The 16,166-nt window shown below is 55.5% G+C and overlaps 1 protein-coding gene across 2 annotated transcripts in view; it reads left to right on the top strand.

The window, feature by feature from the left end:
- Window positions 1–16,166, top strand: part of GNB1 (G protein subunit beta 1) — a 60,847-nt gene that overhangs the window by 41,410 nt on the left and 3,271 nt on the right. For both annotated transcript variants that reach the window (XM_070403875.1, XM_070403874.1), the window contains exons 3-10: window positions 981–1,081; window positions 4,192–4,230; window positions 5,590–5,696; window positions 9,945–10,008; window positions 11,104–11,266; window positions 13,686–13,752; window positions 14,589–14,790; window positions 15,381–15,597. In XM_070403875.1, the coding sequence (XP_070259976.1) occupies window positions 1,025–1,081; window positions 4,192–4,230; window positions 5,590–5,696; window positions 9,945–10,008; window positions 11,104–11,266; window positions 13,686–13,752; window positions 14,589–14,790; window positions 15,381–15,597 (916 nt within the window). In that variant the 5' untranslated portion in view covers window positions 981–1,024. The remainder of the gene's footprint in view (window positions 1–980; window positions 1,082–4,191; window positions 4,231–5,589; window positions 5,697–9,944; window positions 10,009–11,103; window positions 11,267–13,685; window positions 13,753–14,588; window positions 14,791–15,380; window positions 15,598–16,166) is intronic.

The following is a 16,166-nucleotide window of genomic DNA, read 5'->3' as shown; positions in this document are numbered from 1 at the left end:
CAGCGTGGCCGCAGGGACAGGTGCTCCGCCTCGGCCAGGCCTCCTGGACACCCTTCAGTGTCGCCTTTGAAGCAGCTCTTTTGATCGGAAGTATTTTTAAGACCCTGTGGGCTTGTGTCGCCTTCCCGGAGAGCTGCCACGGGCCTGCCCTTTGCAGTGCTCGCGACCCGCCTGCCCGGCCTCTGCTGCGGGGCTGTGGGCGCCGAGCCTGGCTGGCCTGAGCTGTAGGCTGTGGGGTGGGTCCTCTGTCTGCTGGGATCCCAGGGCCATGTTGGTGGGAGAGCAGGTTCCTGCACCTCAGGCCTGCGGCACCACACCCGCCCAGTCCTTCAGCGTGGCCGTGCGGGCGTGCCAACATCGGGGCAGTCAGGGGGTCAAGGTCATGGATGCGGCTCCCAGCGACGGGTGGTCAGGCGCCACTGCCCCGCCTCCTGCCCTGGTTTCACGGGAGAGCCATCCTGACGTGTGTCTCAGCTTCTTGGGTCCTTCTGAGACCCAGGTCCTTCTTGCAAAGGCTGCGTGTGGGACAGCTTCTTTGTTAACCCACCGCCATCTGTTGAGTAGTCACTTGTTAGACATCGTCACTGTACAAAGCCAGTGAATGATAGAAGCTGTCTTTTACTAACAGCCCCTGGTGGGCATTTTATAAGTTCTGATGAGTGTTAGTCTCTGATTTATAATTGCTTTCAACATTTCAATTTCCTGTTCTCGCCTGCTTCATTACTTAGTCATTGTTCATTAACTTTTCTTTAAATAGAATTTTTTAATCCTCACCTGAAGATAATGTTTTCATTGATTTTGAGAGAGAGAGAGAGAGAGAGAGACATCAATGTGAGAGAGACACAAAGATCAGCTGCCTCACGCACGCGCCCTGACTGGGATGGATCCCGAAACCTTTGGGTGTCCCAGATGAGCTCCAGCCAAGCGAGCCAGCTGGCCCCGCTGTTGATGAACTTCCTGTGCTTGTGTTTCTGTTTCAGATCCGATTCCTTGAGGTGGCATCGCAGAGCACTACGGTCAGAAGATGAGCGAGCTCGACCAGCTACGGCAGGAGGCCGAGCAACTGAAAAACCAAATCAGAGTACGTAGCCGCACACGTGTCCAGTTGACTTATCCCCAGTCTAGTGCATGTCTGGCCAGATGTGACCTGGTGTCAGAGGGATGAGTTACAGGGTGACTCCAGGGTTCAGGACTGAGGTTGAGTCTTAATTGGCACAGGATGCACTAATGACACCCCTAATTTGGCCTCATCCATTATTTTGGGGTTTTGTTTCCTAGTGCATCATTATTTCATATGCAGAAATGTCTCCACAGGATTTATAAACATCTTTCTGCACATGTTTTTCTTAACCTTGGAATTAGCTTTGTGCCATTCTTTTATTTTTTTCTTCGTTAACATTTTTTCTCCGCATCCATGACCTTGACCCCCTGACTGCCCCCAATTTTTTCAATATTCTTTTGGTCACTGTATAGCAGTGGTTCTCAACCTTGGCTGCACATTAGAATCACCTGGGAATCTTTATAAAATTCTGATTTCTGGGCCTCATCACTGCTGTATAGAGTGTGATGTTGGCCTCCCTCCCTTGTGACTGTTAAGTTAAGTGCAGGAAACTTCTTTAAATATAAGCGTATTAACAACAATAAAAGGTATGTCAGGTGCGCCCGGCTTGTTTTCAGTTTTGAAAAGAGGTGTTCCCTCGGGAAGGTCGTTGGAGCGGACAGCTTTTTCTGTTGGAGCAGATGCCTCTCCCTGGAGGCAAAGCCGCGTGTGCAGCCCAGGCTCCTGGAGCGCGCAGGTCGCCCCGTGTGCGGGTCGCCCTGTGTGCGGGTCCCCCGTGTGCGGGTCGCCCTGTGCGCAGGTCGCACGGCAGCCCAGGCGAGGTAACAGCGTGGCTCAGGGTCGCGCTGCTCCCCTCCGGTTCTGTGAGGCCGTGCTTCCAAAGAATGCTTTCTAGAGAAACATTTACTGCAAGTCAGTGTTCCTGTTCTCAGACCGGTGATCAGAAGAGTGAGAGAAAGGAGGTGGACTCAACAGAAAACACTTGTCCTCAGCGTCCACAGCTAGATGCTTGTCCACTGCTGAGGGGGCATCTCAGACGCTTCGGGGTCACCTGTCGGCTCCAGCCCCCACCAGAGCGTCACTTCTCCGCAGGCTTCGGAGCAGTTTCCTGAGGCCACTGGAACAGGCGCCTAACCCTGTCCTTCCAAATGGCCCCTTGTGCTCAGAAAGCCTAGCGGTGACGGGGACAGGCGCCACATGATTTCAGCTATCTCTCCGTGACCTCGCGAGCGGGCAGTGGGATTCCCTGAGATCTGCAGCCGAGGGGAACGGGCGTCCTGTGCAGGAGGTCAGGCCTTCGTCCAGAGCCTTCTGCAGCTCCGCTCCGGGCGGACTCGTGGGACGGCCTGTCCGCCTCCAGGAGAACCCAGAGTCTGTTTTTCCAGCACCTGGGAATGGCTCACAAGTAGTGGGCTCAGACCTGTTCAGATGCAGCAAGTTTGTGCTGCGTGGGGAGAAGACATCGTCTTTGGAAGAACAAAGGCTGGAAGTCAGCGCTCCTCTCTTCCCGTGGGTCAGACCCCGTGGCATTGTGGGGCACAGGCGTCCTCCTCGGGCAGGGCTGTTGTGTGGGCCACGCGTGGAATTTACACGTATAAAGAGGAACCGGTGGCATTCATTTTTAAGAAACTATCTCAACCAACATACCTAAAACATACACTCATGTTCCATTATTCTACACCCGCTCTCTGCACGAAGTCTTGAGCGCTCAGTGTGCCTTACACTGATGGGCACACCTCCGTGCGCACGTGCCATGGCTCCTGGGGCTCCGGCTCCCGAGCTGGTGCTGTGCACGTCTCTGGGCTCAGCACAGGGACAACAAAGGTGGGGGGCACCTCTTACCCGCGGGTGGGAGGGGAAAAAGCACACCTTCCCCCTGATCGCCCCAGAAACACAGCTTTCCGAAGGACGCAGGGCAGAGGAGCGGGAAATGGCCACTGAGGGCGAGGGCTGCATGCTTCCTTAGGTTTGTTTTCAGGTGGGAGGCCCCAGAGGACCGTCTCGTCCTTTTCTGATTGTTTCTGGAGGAAGCGTGCAGTCTCAAAGGGATGCACGTCTTACCGTGCCGGCTCAGTGATGCCGTGTGAGTGCGGACTTCCTAGGAGTGGCCGTGCCCGCTGTGCAGGCAGCAGCCCTCGCTGTGGGACAGGCCCGTGGTGCTGGCACAGGCCAAGAAGAGAGGACTGACTGGTCAACAGCTTGGACATACTCCTCTGATCTAAGGGCCAAAATAGGTGAATGTCACCTTCAGTGACATTTCTCATCACGAACAGAGCGAGGCCTTTGACTAGGAGCGCACCCCCTGCATGTCTTCACCAGCCCAGGCAGTCGGGAGCGACACAAGGTCTCTGACTGTCAGCAGCTGCAGCGACCGCCCCTGACATGTTGTCATAATTTTCTTGGAAGTTATTCCTACACTCAAGCTTTGACCCTTCTTAAAGCTATCGTCTCATTTTCCTTCTTAATGTATGGTTTTTTATTTGTAAAATTTATACACTAATTTGAGATTTCAAGATTTTATTTTCTAGTAACTTTGACCACTTAGGGACAATGAAGCATTTTAATGAGCTCAGTGTGTCCCTGTGTAGTGCTTCCTGCTTCACAGGTCATTTCCTAGATAGGAACACAGGTACCAGCACAGCCGGAAGCCGCACCAGGCCCTCGGCGGTTCCCATAGCCTCAGCACTGGTGACCGTTCCCAGTGGGCACAGCCCAGAGAGCAGGGCTTGGGCTGGACATGCAGTGCTTTCAGACAGTCCTCTGGGCCCACAGCTCCTGGGCGGCTTGTTAAAAGGCAGAGAGAGGAGTGTGTGCGGGGCTGTGAGCTGCGGGGCCTTGGCAGGAGGATGGGTGGCTCTGGTTCTGGGGTTCTCCAGTGCCACCAGCCTCCCTCCCCTTGGTCCTCCCAGGGTTGCCTGCATCAGTGGGGTCACAGGTGTGCTGACCAGATGTGATGATCTGGGGCCTGGAAGGCACTGGGTTCCTGTGCCCCATGTTGAGTGTGGTCTGGGCACAGACTGGTTTGCCTGACAGTCCCACCTGGCCCTGCGCTGAGGCTCTGGACTGCGGTGCGAGGGCTGGGAGTGGACGAGCCTGGACCTGGACTAATTTCCTCCTGCTGTTCTCCCTAGGATGCCAGGAAAGCTTGTGCAGATGCAACTCTCTCTCAGGTAAGAACCAGGTCACGCAGGCGCCTCCCTCCAGGACCTCAGGGCCGAGCTCTGCTCCAGTCCTGCCAGCGAGGGTGGGACCAGTGCTGGGAGCGTTTCACTCACAAGTGCTCGTGCTCAGTGTAGGATGTGGTGTTTTAGGATGAAAAATAAATCCCTTTTAAGCCTTAAATAGGTACTTACTATTGTAGAGGTCGGAGTTGTGAAATGTTCATCTTAAAGTTCCCTTAGGCGGGTCCTCAGAGTTAACCTCAATGTGACGCAGCAGCTCCTCTCCAGGCACAGGAGCTGAAAGCTGGTGCGAGACCAGCGCACGCCCAGGCTCTCAGCACATCTCCCGGCGCGGGAGGTGGAAACCACCCGTGTCCGTGCCCGGAGGGTGGGCAGACAGTGCGGTAAGCGCACAGCAGAACAGGACCCAGCCGCAGGAAGGGGCGCAGCGTGGATGCCCGTGCAGCCGGAGGAGCCCAGGACCGGGTGCGGGGGGCTGACAGGCCAGGCCGCTGCAGGGCTCCACCGACAGGGAATATTCTGAATAGGCCGGTCCACGGGGACTGAAGGAGATCAGTGGTTGCCAGGGACTGGAGGGGGCCCACGAGTGAGTGCTTAGTGGAAGTGGGAAGTGGGAATGTTCTAGAACTAGGGAGAGGTGGTATCACACACGTTGTCGGCGTGCTAAGGACCACTGGATGGTATACTTAAAGTGGTGAATTTCACCTCATTAGAAAAATTAATATTTTTGCCCAAAGAATAAAATGTGGAAGAAAAGTCATGTTTCTCCTGAGAATGATTAATATTTTATAATGTTTTAATGCTTTAGGGGATGCACTTTAATTGGGGTTAAACAATAAGTTAAGGAGAAATTGTACTACATCGAATTACCTGAATCTGAATTCTGTACAGTCTTTAGGCCCATTAATGTGATACACTTGTTCCGTTTGCCCACCCAAGTCATTAGCGCCGGGGCTTTCCTGTCGGAGGGAACCGCAGGTTTGCATGTACAGTTCTGTCCACAGCAGCAGAATCCCGAGTGGGTGGTCGCTGTGGTCTGGGTCAGTGCACAGCCTGAGCGCTGGGCCGTGGGAGCGCGGGAGGTGGGAGGGCCTGGCCTGGGTGCACAGTTGGGGAGACGAGGAGAGAGAAGAGGGAGGTGTCCGTGTGGCCAGCCCTGTGCATGGTGCCCGCTGTGGGGTTTGAGGTGGAGAAATGTGGGCCTCATCCTCATGAAAGGAAAGTAGGTGCCCTACAGACAGGAGAAATCCCAGTGGAGCTGCTGGGATGAAGGGGTTTGGGGGGCCAGTGGCGGGTGGCGGAGAGGAGACCTCACAGAATGGTAACCTGCAGGACGTTTGCTTTCAGATCACAAACAACATCGACCCCGTGGGAAGGATCCAGATGCGCACCAGGAGAACGCTGCGGGGGCACTTGGCCAAAATCTACGCCATGCACTGGGGCACAGACTCCAGGTGAGGGCATGAGCGGGGTCGGCCCTGAGGCGCAGGGACTGGTCTGGTGGGCATTGGCCGTGATTTGTAAAGAAAAGGCGAGGGACTTGCGTCAGGTATCTGAGCAGCCAGGGGTAGGTTCCCAGGTGCCCGCTCCCAGGTCACACGTCCACCTGCCCAGGCCCGTTTCTGCCCCGCCCTAGTCAGTCCCTGTCAGCTGTGACCTTCCCTTCCCCTCCTCTTCGTTTCTGCCAGATCCAGGCCCAGTGCCTGTGTGACCTTGGGGAAGTCGCCTAACCTCTCTGTGCCGTGGCTCATCTTTCCAGCCTGTTCCTCGTGGTTGCTCAGCTGGCACGCTCAGGGCCAGTGCCCAGCACAGGGTAAAGTGTGCTGAGCCTCAGAACAGTGGGTGCCAAGTGCTATGTCCGGGTTTGCTGCTGGTTTCTCCCTGAGCCCACATCCCACAGCAAGAATGCAGTCTCAGCTGCTGCCCCCTCTCTCCCCTGGCCCATCTGCCCCACCAGCCAGGGAGCTCCCAACAGCACTCATTGTTTCTCCTTTAAATTCTGCCCTTAACTCAGACCCCTTGTCCCCTGGCGGCTGCTCTTCATCACCTCCTGGTCCTCCCCTCCCCGTTCCCTCCATCGCCCGCACTTGCAGCCTTGCCGACTGGTCTGTTGAACCTCTTCTCTTAGAGCAGTGGTTCTCAACCTCGGCTGCACATTAGAATCACCTGGGAATCTTTAAAATCCTGATTTCTGGGCCTCAATCCAGAGGATGAGGCCTAGAAATCAGGATTTTTAAAAAGATTCCCAGCCCTGACCAGTTTGGCTCAGTGGACAGAGCGTCGACTTGTGGACTGAAAGGTCCCAGGTTGGATTCCGATCAAGGGCATGTACCTTGGTTTCGGGCACATCCCCAGTGAGAGGTGTGTAGGAGGTAGCTGATTGATGTTTCTCTCTCATCGATGTTTCTAACTCTAGCCCTCTCTCTTCCTCTTTGTAAAAAATCAATAAAAATATATTTTAAAAAAAAAGATTCCCAGGTGATTCTAATGTGCAGCCGGTTGAGAACCACTGTCTTAGAGGCTGCCTTTCCCACCCACACAAAGACAGGAGATGCTGGTGACTCGGTGACTGACACATGCTTTCAGGTGCCCAGCCGAAATCTTCAGATGCCTGTCTTTGAGTGGCTTTTTTTTTCTTTTAACGTTTGTTAGGAATTTTCCGTTTGGTTTTCTCTTTGTTCGTGAAATTGCTTTAGAGTATAAATGACTTCAGAACAAAATCTTCTATCTTTCCTTTGTTCTGTGCAGTATCCCATACAGTTTCAATGCAAATGAATGGTAATTTAGGCCATTTCAGTGATATGGCTAATCAGAAAGAATAAAAGGAAAATGCCCTCACTAGTCAACCCACCTTAGAATTGTATTCAAGTAGCCGGTGACCAAACAGTACGTGGTCTTTGGGCTCCCTCATCTGGGGAGCCTCGTCCTGTCCTGCCCAGACGGGCCTTGTAGCCAGGCCACTCGCCCCTGAGCCGCCTCAGGCCCCTCCACAGTGTCTCCTGCAGCCGGCCCCCACCTGGGCCGTCCGGGGGGGCTCTCAGGGGCATCACCTGTGCCTGAGGGTGGCTGGGAGCTACACTGGCTGCAGGCAGCTATTCCTTCCTGGAGGGAAGGTGCTGTGTGGCCAGAGCAGTGGGCAGGAGGCAGGGGCTCGGGTGAAGCAGGGAGGCAGGTGGGGCCAGGTCATCGAGGCTCCGATCACCATGTGTGAGGCCTTACGCCCGGCCTGGGGGTTCCGACTGGAGTTGTGCCGTGAAAGCTGGGGGTCGGGTCTGCGGAAGAGCAGCCGGGCTGGGACGAAGCACATCGAGCTCAGGGTTGTGGTCGCCCCTAAAGAAGGGGGACCCAGAGGGGTGGGGGTGTTGGATTGCTCTTGTTCTCTTTCTGGCAGGGCCTGGCTGCTCTTATTTTATTTTTTTAATATATTTTTATTGGTGTCAGAGAGGAAGGGAGAGAGAGAAAGAGAGAAACATCAATGATGAGAGAGAATCATTGACCGGCTGCCTCCTGCATGCCCCCCACTGGGAACGGAGCCTGCAACCCGGGCGTGTGCCCTGACCAAGAATCAAACCCTGACCTCCTGGTTCATAGGTTGATGCTCAACCTCTGAGCCACGCTGGCTGGGCTGTAGCTGTTTTTTAAACTGGACAGTTACAGCTCTTAATACCTTACGTATGTGGGGCCCTAGTTTATATTCATAAACCAAAGAACAAAAGGTGATGCTAGAAGGACCTCTGCTGTGCAGAGCGTTTCAGAGAAAATCCAAAATAGTTGTTTTTTTTTAATTTGGACGTACGTTTGCTTACATCACCTTCATGTTTCCTGCCTTTACAGACAGGTTATTGGGCAGGATGTGTTCCTGACTCGGCTGCAGTTTATGAACACGAGTCAGTCTGTCATGTTTGTGGCGCTCAGACACTCACGCTGTGGCGCTGGAGGCTCACAGCGAGGGCTTTGCAGGCATGCGTGAGTCGGTGGCATCACATCTGCGTTAGTGCCGTGCTTGTCAACATTTTTAGTAAAATACGTTTATGCTTAAGTTCTATTTTTTATAACATTTCAGAGTCTCTCTCAGTCACCTGAATGTTACACTTTCCTCCGCTTTCTAAAAGCTGCTGAAATCTTGTTAGAACTGAGAGTGAAGCCCACCAACCCGGCGAGGCCCAGGAGCCTCCGCTCCGTCCTCTGAGTGTGAAGGGCTGAGGCCTGGGCTGTGGCCCCTTCGCCTCGGTCAGAGGCGGGCCCTTCCTTCCGGCTCCTCCTCCCTCTGCGTTGGCGTGGGTGGTGCCTCCCGGTGACTGGTGGCTGCTCAGTGCCAGGCTGCCCCGGGAGGCGAGTGGTCACCCCTGTCTGCAGCGGTTCCCCCGGGATTACGGGGTGTCTCCTCTCACCTTCTGGAGGATCAGCGGGCATTAGCGTTCCTCCGATCGGGCGAGTCAGCAGATGCTAAGCTCTCTGAGCGGAGGCTTTCCTGAAGGTGACCCTCCAGGAGGGTGAGGGCTCTACACTGGCCCCTCAAGGCCCGTCCACGGCTGAGCCTGCAGGGCAGGCAGCCGGGCCAGAGCGGCCGCTGTTAACCCAGAAGTCTCTTCGTGCCCGAGGTGTGTGTGGCCCCCGAGATGCAGGGATTTGATTGAAGAAAGTGCTTCTGGAAGACAGGGCACTGGTTCCGTTCTGAGATGAGTTTGCAGCACGGAGCTGAGACTGGCTTTGTCCCTTGGTGACTTCTTGTACCTGTTGCCTCAGAACGTGTGTTTCGGTGAAAAGTGTCCAGATTTTCAGAGTGACCGGATTTTCAGATTTCCAGGTTATGATCGGTTCAGGAAGCCAAACATGCTCGTGACTGAAACGGTTAAAGCCAGTGTGTTTGGATAAAACCTTTAAAATTGAAACTCTTTCTATCATGACTTACCACACTGACCGTCTGGGTAGGGCTGTGCTTGGAGCCGTCACCGTCCCGGGAAAAGGGCGGTTCCTGAGCTGCCTTCTGAGTAGCCGTGGGCTCTGCTTCCTCTCCATTAGCCCCCTCGCCCCTTCATCATGCTGCCCTTGGTGCTGTCCTGTCCTGTCCTCGTTCTGCAAAGGCAGACAGAGCACCCGCAACGCACAGGCCCCAGCCGATCGCACGTGCCCAGAGCAAGACAAGAGGAAAAGGCTCATGGCGGTTGGTAGTTGCTGCCGGGGGACCAGGCTCAGAGCCGCGGGAGTCTGTCTTCACTGTGCAAGGCGATGGGGTGTGAGGCCTCCTCAGTGACCCCCGGCCTGGACCCCAGGGTCGGCTCCGTCTGGGAGTGGCTCAGGAATCGGGGTGTCTCAAAGCTGGTTCCCTATGTCGAGGCCTTGCGTGCACAAGAACAGACAGGAAGTTGCACACTCCATGTTTCCTACCACCTGTGTTCGTGAAGACTCTATGAACAGAAACCAGACAGAAGCAGTGCTGAGTGGCCACTGTCTCAGCTGACCCAGCACGTGGCGGGGGGTCTAGTCCCCTGAGAAGCCAGGCGCTTGTCCCCAGCTGCTGTCTGTGGGAACGTGCTCGTCACGCTTCCAGCGTTGGTCTGATAATTGGGGCTTTTTCTTTGGGCTTGTGAGTAAGTGTGGCTTGTCTCCAGCATAGGCCGCTCTGACGCACACGAGAGCCGTCACAGCCGCGTGTGGCTGTGGCTGTGGCCCTGACGTGCTTGCATGTGTCTTCCCTGCAGGCTTCTCGTCAGTGCCTCGCAGGACGGCAAGCTCATCATCTGGGACAGCTACACCACCAACAAGGTAGGGACTGCACGCCCTCCCCAGGCCGCCGGATTCACTTAGCTAAGCTACAGCACGGGGGGTTGGGGGGGGCACGGGAGTTTGGGTTGGTATGGAGCTCCCGGTCCGCTAGGGGCCGAGCCTGTGGTGGCACACGCTGCTCGTCCCCGCTGCCCAGCTCAGTTCTGCTCCCAGCAGGCAGGAGGGCGGCTCCTAATGCGCCCGGGAGGCGGGATTCCAGTTTTAGCTCAGTCTGGGAAATCTCATGTTTTATTTAAAAATGCAGAAATCTAGCTTTTCATTTAGTTATTCGTTTGTTTTTTTTAAAAAATATATTTTATTGATTTTTTACAGAGAGGAAGGGAGAGGGATAGAGAGCTAGAAACATCGATGAGAGAGAAACATTGACCAGCTGCCTCCTGCACACCCCCTAGTGGGGATGTGCCCACAACCAAGGTACATGCCCTTGACCGGAATCAAACCTGGGACCCTTCAGTCCGCAGGCCGGCGCTCTATCCACTGAGCCAAACCGGTTAGGGCTAGTTATTCGTTTTTATGAGAGATCACCTGAGGGCCATTGTATCGAAGTATAAATTAAATTCGTCTAAAGAGTAATCCAAGGGGGTGTCACCTGGAGTGAAGTAGTGCTGTCACTGGTCCCACTCAGCTGTGTTTCAGGGGACGCCGGCTGCGCGTGAGCACACAGCCTGGCGTAGCTCGCGGGCCGGTTCCAGCACTTCAGGAAAAACCCTTGTTTTATACATGAATTGATAGCCTTTTGACCGGCCAGTGGCTTTTTTTTTTTTTTTTTAAGATTTAAGTGAATGAGACTTAAGTGAATGATTGCTAGCCAGTAAGCCTTAAAATACACTAGTAAAGGAACATTCTTTCCTTTCGACACGTGATTTCGATTAGGAGGCTGTCTTGTTACTGAGGGTCTCTCTAGTCATCAGTTGCGACTTCATTAAAGCTATAGATTGAGTTGTTCTGTAGCACAGGGTTTCTAATTAAGTTACTGCTGTGTCTGACTGGCCACACCTGCAAATTATTTTCAAAGCAATTTCAGTAGCTACTGTGTGTGAACGTGAGCATGTTTGCGTCTGTTCTGTCCTGTAGGTCCACGCCATCCCTCTGCGGTCCTCGTGGGTCATGACCTGTGCGTACGCGCCTTCTGGGAACTACGTGGCCTGCGGAGGCCTGGATAACATTTGCTCCATTTACAATCTGAAAACTCGAGAAGGGAATGTGCGTGTGAGTCGTGAACTGGCCGGACACACAGGTACGCGCTCTCTCCAGTGACCTCACAGCGGGTCAGCCTTCTCACCTCTGCTCAGTAACTACCTCGTGAGGGTGGTCGCAGTGATGGCAGGAATAGTCTGAAATGAGAGCAGGAGGCCTCGCTAGGCCTTTACCGGGAGGAAGACTTTGGGTCTGAGTCCCTGTGGCGTCGGCTTTCAGGGTTCTCTGGTGCTTGCTGAGGCCACTGCCGCTCAGTCTGCATCTCCTGCTACACCGTCTTCCGTCCTGAGCACCTTCCACCAGGGTGTGCAGTGTGAACGTACCTGTGTGTGTCGTGTGCACATGCGTGTGTGCGTGCACTGATCCGTGGGCATCGGGGCTCCTCTCGGCCCCACACCAGCGCCCTCGGTGCGGAGGCCACAGGCTGGGAGGTGGCCGGGGAGGTGTTGGAGCTGAGCAGTTCTCTGTCCGTTTGCCTGTGACTGGCTGCGACAGGGGAGTGTTCCTGGAGAAGGTCTCATCCTAGGGTTTTACTTTGGCGGCTGCTTCTCAGTCCTGAAACGACTTCCCACGAGGCTCACCTGCCTCGGGCCCAACACGGAGAAGGTGGTAACTCCCAGGGCAGCTGGTTCTGTTCTGACTTCAGCCATGTGGCCCGTTACGTTCCTCCCAGCCGGTAGCGAGCCTGCCCTGCGTCCTTCAAACGCACGATGGCAGAGAACACAGTGTCCTCTCGGGGAAAGTGCACCGAGGCGCACTGCCCAGGCCCGAGGGCGTGAGAACCTCACGAGGGGGGTGCCTGCTTCTCCCTGTCAGCCCGGCAGTTCTTGCTCATCCACCCGGAGCTCTGTCCGCAGAGCGTGCGCTCTCACGAGTCTCGTCTCGTCCTGCGGAGCGGACCCTCTTGTTCGTGCGGGGCTCCTCCTCGCTTCGCTGACGCCGCCCAGCCTTCCTGCTGGCGGTTTACATGGAGGCTCCCCCCATTTCCTTCCCCCTTGGCCGTGCTGTTGTCAATAGCGCCCCCTGTCCTTCTCACGGTCTCAGCCTTTCCCATGCTGGTGAGTCCTGTTTCCTGTGACATTAGTGCCGGGGGTGCGGCTCCGTCACTTACCTGCCTCCTGGGCTGCCCTGCCCTTCTCTGCGGTGGCTGCATTTTTATCTGTTGGCGTTTTTGGTTGCCTCTTTCCATTACTTTTAGTGGTTTGTCTAGGGATTCAAAGCACATTTATAGTTTTTCATGGTCTCCTAGGGGTTACTATTGTACCAATTCATGTGAAATGCGAAACCCTGGCAACCGTACAGGCCCATTTCCTGCTCTTGGTGACGTTTCTGTCGGGGTCACACCTGCATGTGTAATAGGCCCACGACACACTGTCCCAATAAAGATGTATTTTAAAATCTATATATAGGTTTTAATTGATTTCAGAAAGGGAGAGAGATGGAGACATCAATGATGGGAGAGAAACATCATCGATCAGCTGCCTCCTGCCTGCCCCCCACCGAGGATCGAGCCCATACCCCAGGCATGTGCCCTGACTGGGAATCGAACCGTGACTTCTTGGTTCATAAGTCGACATTCAACCACTGAGCCACGCCGGCCGGGCTAAAACCTATTTTTTAAAATGTGGGGTGTCTCAGCAGGTGTCACGTGTCCCAACCTCTGTTCCGAGGCTCAGCTTGCAGCTCAGGCCACACAACCATTTCCACCCGGACTTGTCTGCTACAGCTGCATCGTAGCAAACAGACCTGCTCCCTGCTCTGCCCTGACACCCGTGCGCCTCCCCCATGCTCTGTCCGTCCTCTCTCCCCACAATAAGAGGGCTCCAGGGGGGGCAAGAAGTGACCTTCTGTTAGTGGATGTCTCCCGGGGCGAGGGCTGGGGGGGCACTCCAGGCGCGGGGCTCTCCTGTGCCCTGAGTGGATGAGCGAGCGAGGGAGGAGCAGGCGGGATCCGCCCTCACTCCTGTCACGAGAAGAGGGGAGGAGAGCATGTGCCCCATGTGTGGCAGCTCCCGGGCCCTGTGGGTGCAGTGCCACAGCCTCCTTGGCCCTGGGGTCCTGGCCGCCCTCGCCCTGCCGGGGCCCTGCCCAGCAGTGCTGCACACGGGCGGAGGGGCCAATAGGCAGGGTCTTCCCCGTCTGCCACGGGTTTCTGTTTACAAGACCCTAGAGCAGTGATGGCGAACCTATGACACGCGTGTCAGAGGTGACACGCAAACTCATTTTTTTTGTTGATTTTTCTTTGTTAAATGGCATTTAAATATATAAAATAAATATCAAAAATATAAGTCTTTGTTTTACTATGGTTGCAAGTATCAAAAAATTTCTATATGTGACATGGCACCAGAGTTAAGTTAGGGTTTTTCAAAATGCTGACACGCCGAGCTCAGAAGGTTTGCCATCACTGGCCCAGAGAGTGGCGCTGGCAGGTTTGGGTCACTGTCTGGGTCTGTTTCCAGGTTACCTGTCCTGCTGCCGCTTCCTGGATGACAATCAGATCGTGACCAGCTCTGGAGACACCACCTGGTGAGTGCCTGACCCCGCCTGCCGTCACAGGGCTCGGCCACCCCGGCTCTGGGTAGGAGGACAGAAGGTCCTTTTTGTTTTGTTTTGTTAATACTCACTCGAGGATACTTTTTTTCATTGGTTTGTAGAGGGAGTGGGATGGAGGGAGGGAGGGGGCCAAGAAAGAGAGAGAGAGAGAGGGACATCGATGTGTCTCACATTAATTGGTTGCCTCCTGCAAGTGCCTGATGGGGGCTGGGGAATGAACCTGCAACTCAGGTATGTGCCCTTGGCTGGGAATTGAACCCATGACCCTTCTGTGTGTGGGCCGAGGCTCTAACTGCTGATCCACACTGGCCAGTGTGGAAATAGGTTCTTGCCATGAATGGGGGTGTCTGTCCTGTGAAATGGCCATGAGACTTCAGGGCAAGCGGCAGTGCGAGGGGACTGAGTTCACTGTGCCTTGCGGATTGTGAAGCTTCATTATAGACGTTGCGCCTCCGGGTGTGTGGGAAGCCCTGCTTTTCTTCCCCACCAGCAGCCCTGGGAGCAGTGGGCGATCGGCCCCGCCCCACACTGCAGGGCCCAGTTCCCAGTGGCGTGCACCGTGTTTCTGAATGTTCCGAGTTCTCGTCTTTCTACAGACAGAGAAGCCCCTTAAACAAACCCTGGAGTGTTTTACTCGTGGCTCCAAACCAGGTCACGTACACGCTCAGGTTATTTTACAAGAGGCCTGTGAGACCCCATCTGATTGGTCTTAAGTCAAAGCGCACGGGTTTCCTGTGGTCCTGGGGTTGGAAGGACACTGGTCACTGGCCATCTGCGAACGTGGGGGCTCCGTGTGTCTCCTGCTGCAGTGCTCTGTGGGACATCGAGACGGGCCAGCAGACGACCACCTTCACTGGACACACCGGGGACGTCATGAGCCTTTCTCTCGCTCCCGACACCAGACTGTTTGTGTCCGGTGCGTGTGATGCTTCAGCCAAACTCTGGGACGTGCGAGAAGGGATGTGCCGGCAAACGTTCACCGGCCACGAGTCCGACATCAACGCCATCTGTGTGAGTGGGCTGACCCGCGGGCAGGTCCTTGGCCAGCGTCACATTAGATTAGTTACTGTACACACAGAATTCTCGTTCAGTTTTAAATGTTTTCAGGATTAGACGTTCTCTATTTTCTCTGCAAATACAACCTAATTTACTAAAAACTCCCTGTAGAACATCTAAAAGTGGTGTGGTCTGTCCTTGGGGGCCAGCTAATTCTGTGCTCGGCTGGCCCCCAGCCCTGGGCTTGGGGGGCGGGGGGAGCACAGGGTGCAGTAACTCACCCAGCGTGCAGCCTCTGCGGGGCGGGGCTTCCCTTCTCCACATCCCCGCACCTGAGGGGCCTGGCCTTGAGGGGAGGCCCCTTCCCCGCCTTCCTCCACGGGGCTCGCCTGACTGCTGGTGGCTGCGGAGAAGCACGGCCTCGGTGGTGGGTCCTGTGGCTCCTGGGGGTCCTGTGGCCCCGTGGCCCCCTGTGCTCCCTGGGTCCCTGTGATGTGGGCCCAGGTGCTGCCAGCGCGCAGCCGTCGTCCTGCTCTTGGGCAGTGGTATTTCCAGTGTTTATTTTTTGTGCCTTTGCACACTCTTGATTTGCTTTCTCTTTCCAGTTCTTTCCAAATGGCAATGCATTTGCCACTGGCTCGGATGACGCCACCTGCAGGCTGTTTGACCTCCGTGCGGATCAGGAGCTCATGACTTACTCCCATGACAACATCATCTGCGGGATCACCTCCGTCTCCTTCTCCAAGAGCGGGCGCCTCCTCCTCGCCGGGTACGACGACTTCAACTGCAACGTCTGGGACGCCCTCAAAGCCGACCGGGCAGGTGGGTGACGGCGGGGCCTGTGTGTCCTGGACACTCGGACTATCTTTCAGGACGGACATGGCTCCTCAGATAAGCCCAGGTGCTCAGGTTTCTGTCCGTCAGGCAGGCTGTCTGTGCTGGGCCTGCCTGAGTACACCTGCCAGGCCGCCGGCAGCCAGGAGCTGGCTATCCAGGCCTGGCACCCCTGCACACCAGACGCTTTTCCCACCCACGTGTGCGGTGCCCGGGCATCCCCAGTGGGCAGGAAAGGGGGTGCCCGTGAAGAGTCTGAAGTTCACACGTCAGAGGCTGGTGCGTGGTTGCCAGGTGGATCCACACACGCAGGTGTGCGGACGATGAGAACTCCCTGACTGCACCTGGCCTCGGGCAGCGGATGGCATTTAGAGTTGCCAGCTGTGTTGGTCCCGGGCGGGGCGGGTGGAAGAAGGGCACGTGAGCCCTGGTGTTGTGGGGCCTCACCTTGGCTTCCACTTCTGGAGGGCCTCCTTCCTGCCCCAGTCGAACCCCTCAAGCTCCCCTGCGCAGTGGCTGCTGCTGGGACACTGGGCCTCAAGTGACTGCTCTCGCTT

This window comes from Myotis yumanensis, unplaced genomic scaffold (genome assembly GCF_028538775.1).
Source record: "Myotis yumanensis isolate MYYU_CA2020_CCGP unplaced genomic scaffold, mMyoYum1.0.hap1 SCAF_2, whole genome shotgun sequence".
Lineage (NCBI taxonomy): Eukaryota > Metazoa > Chordata > Mammalia > Chiroptera > Vespertilionidae > Myotis > Myotis yumanensis.
This window is presented reverse-complemented; position numbering and strand designations above follow the sequence as displayed.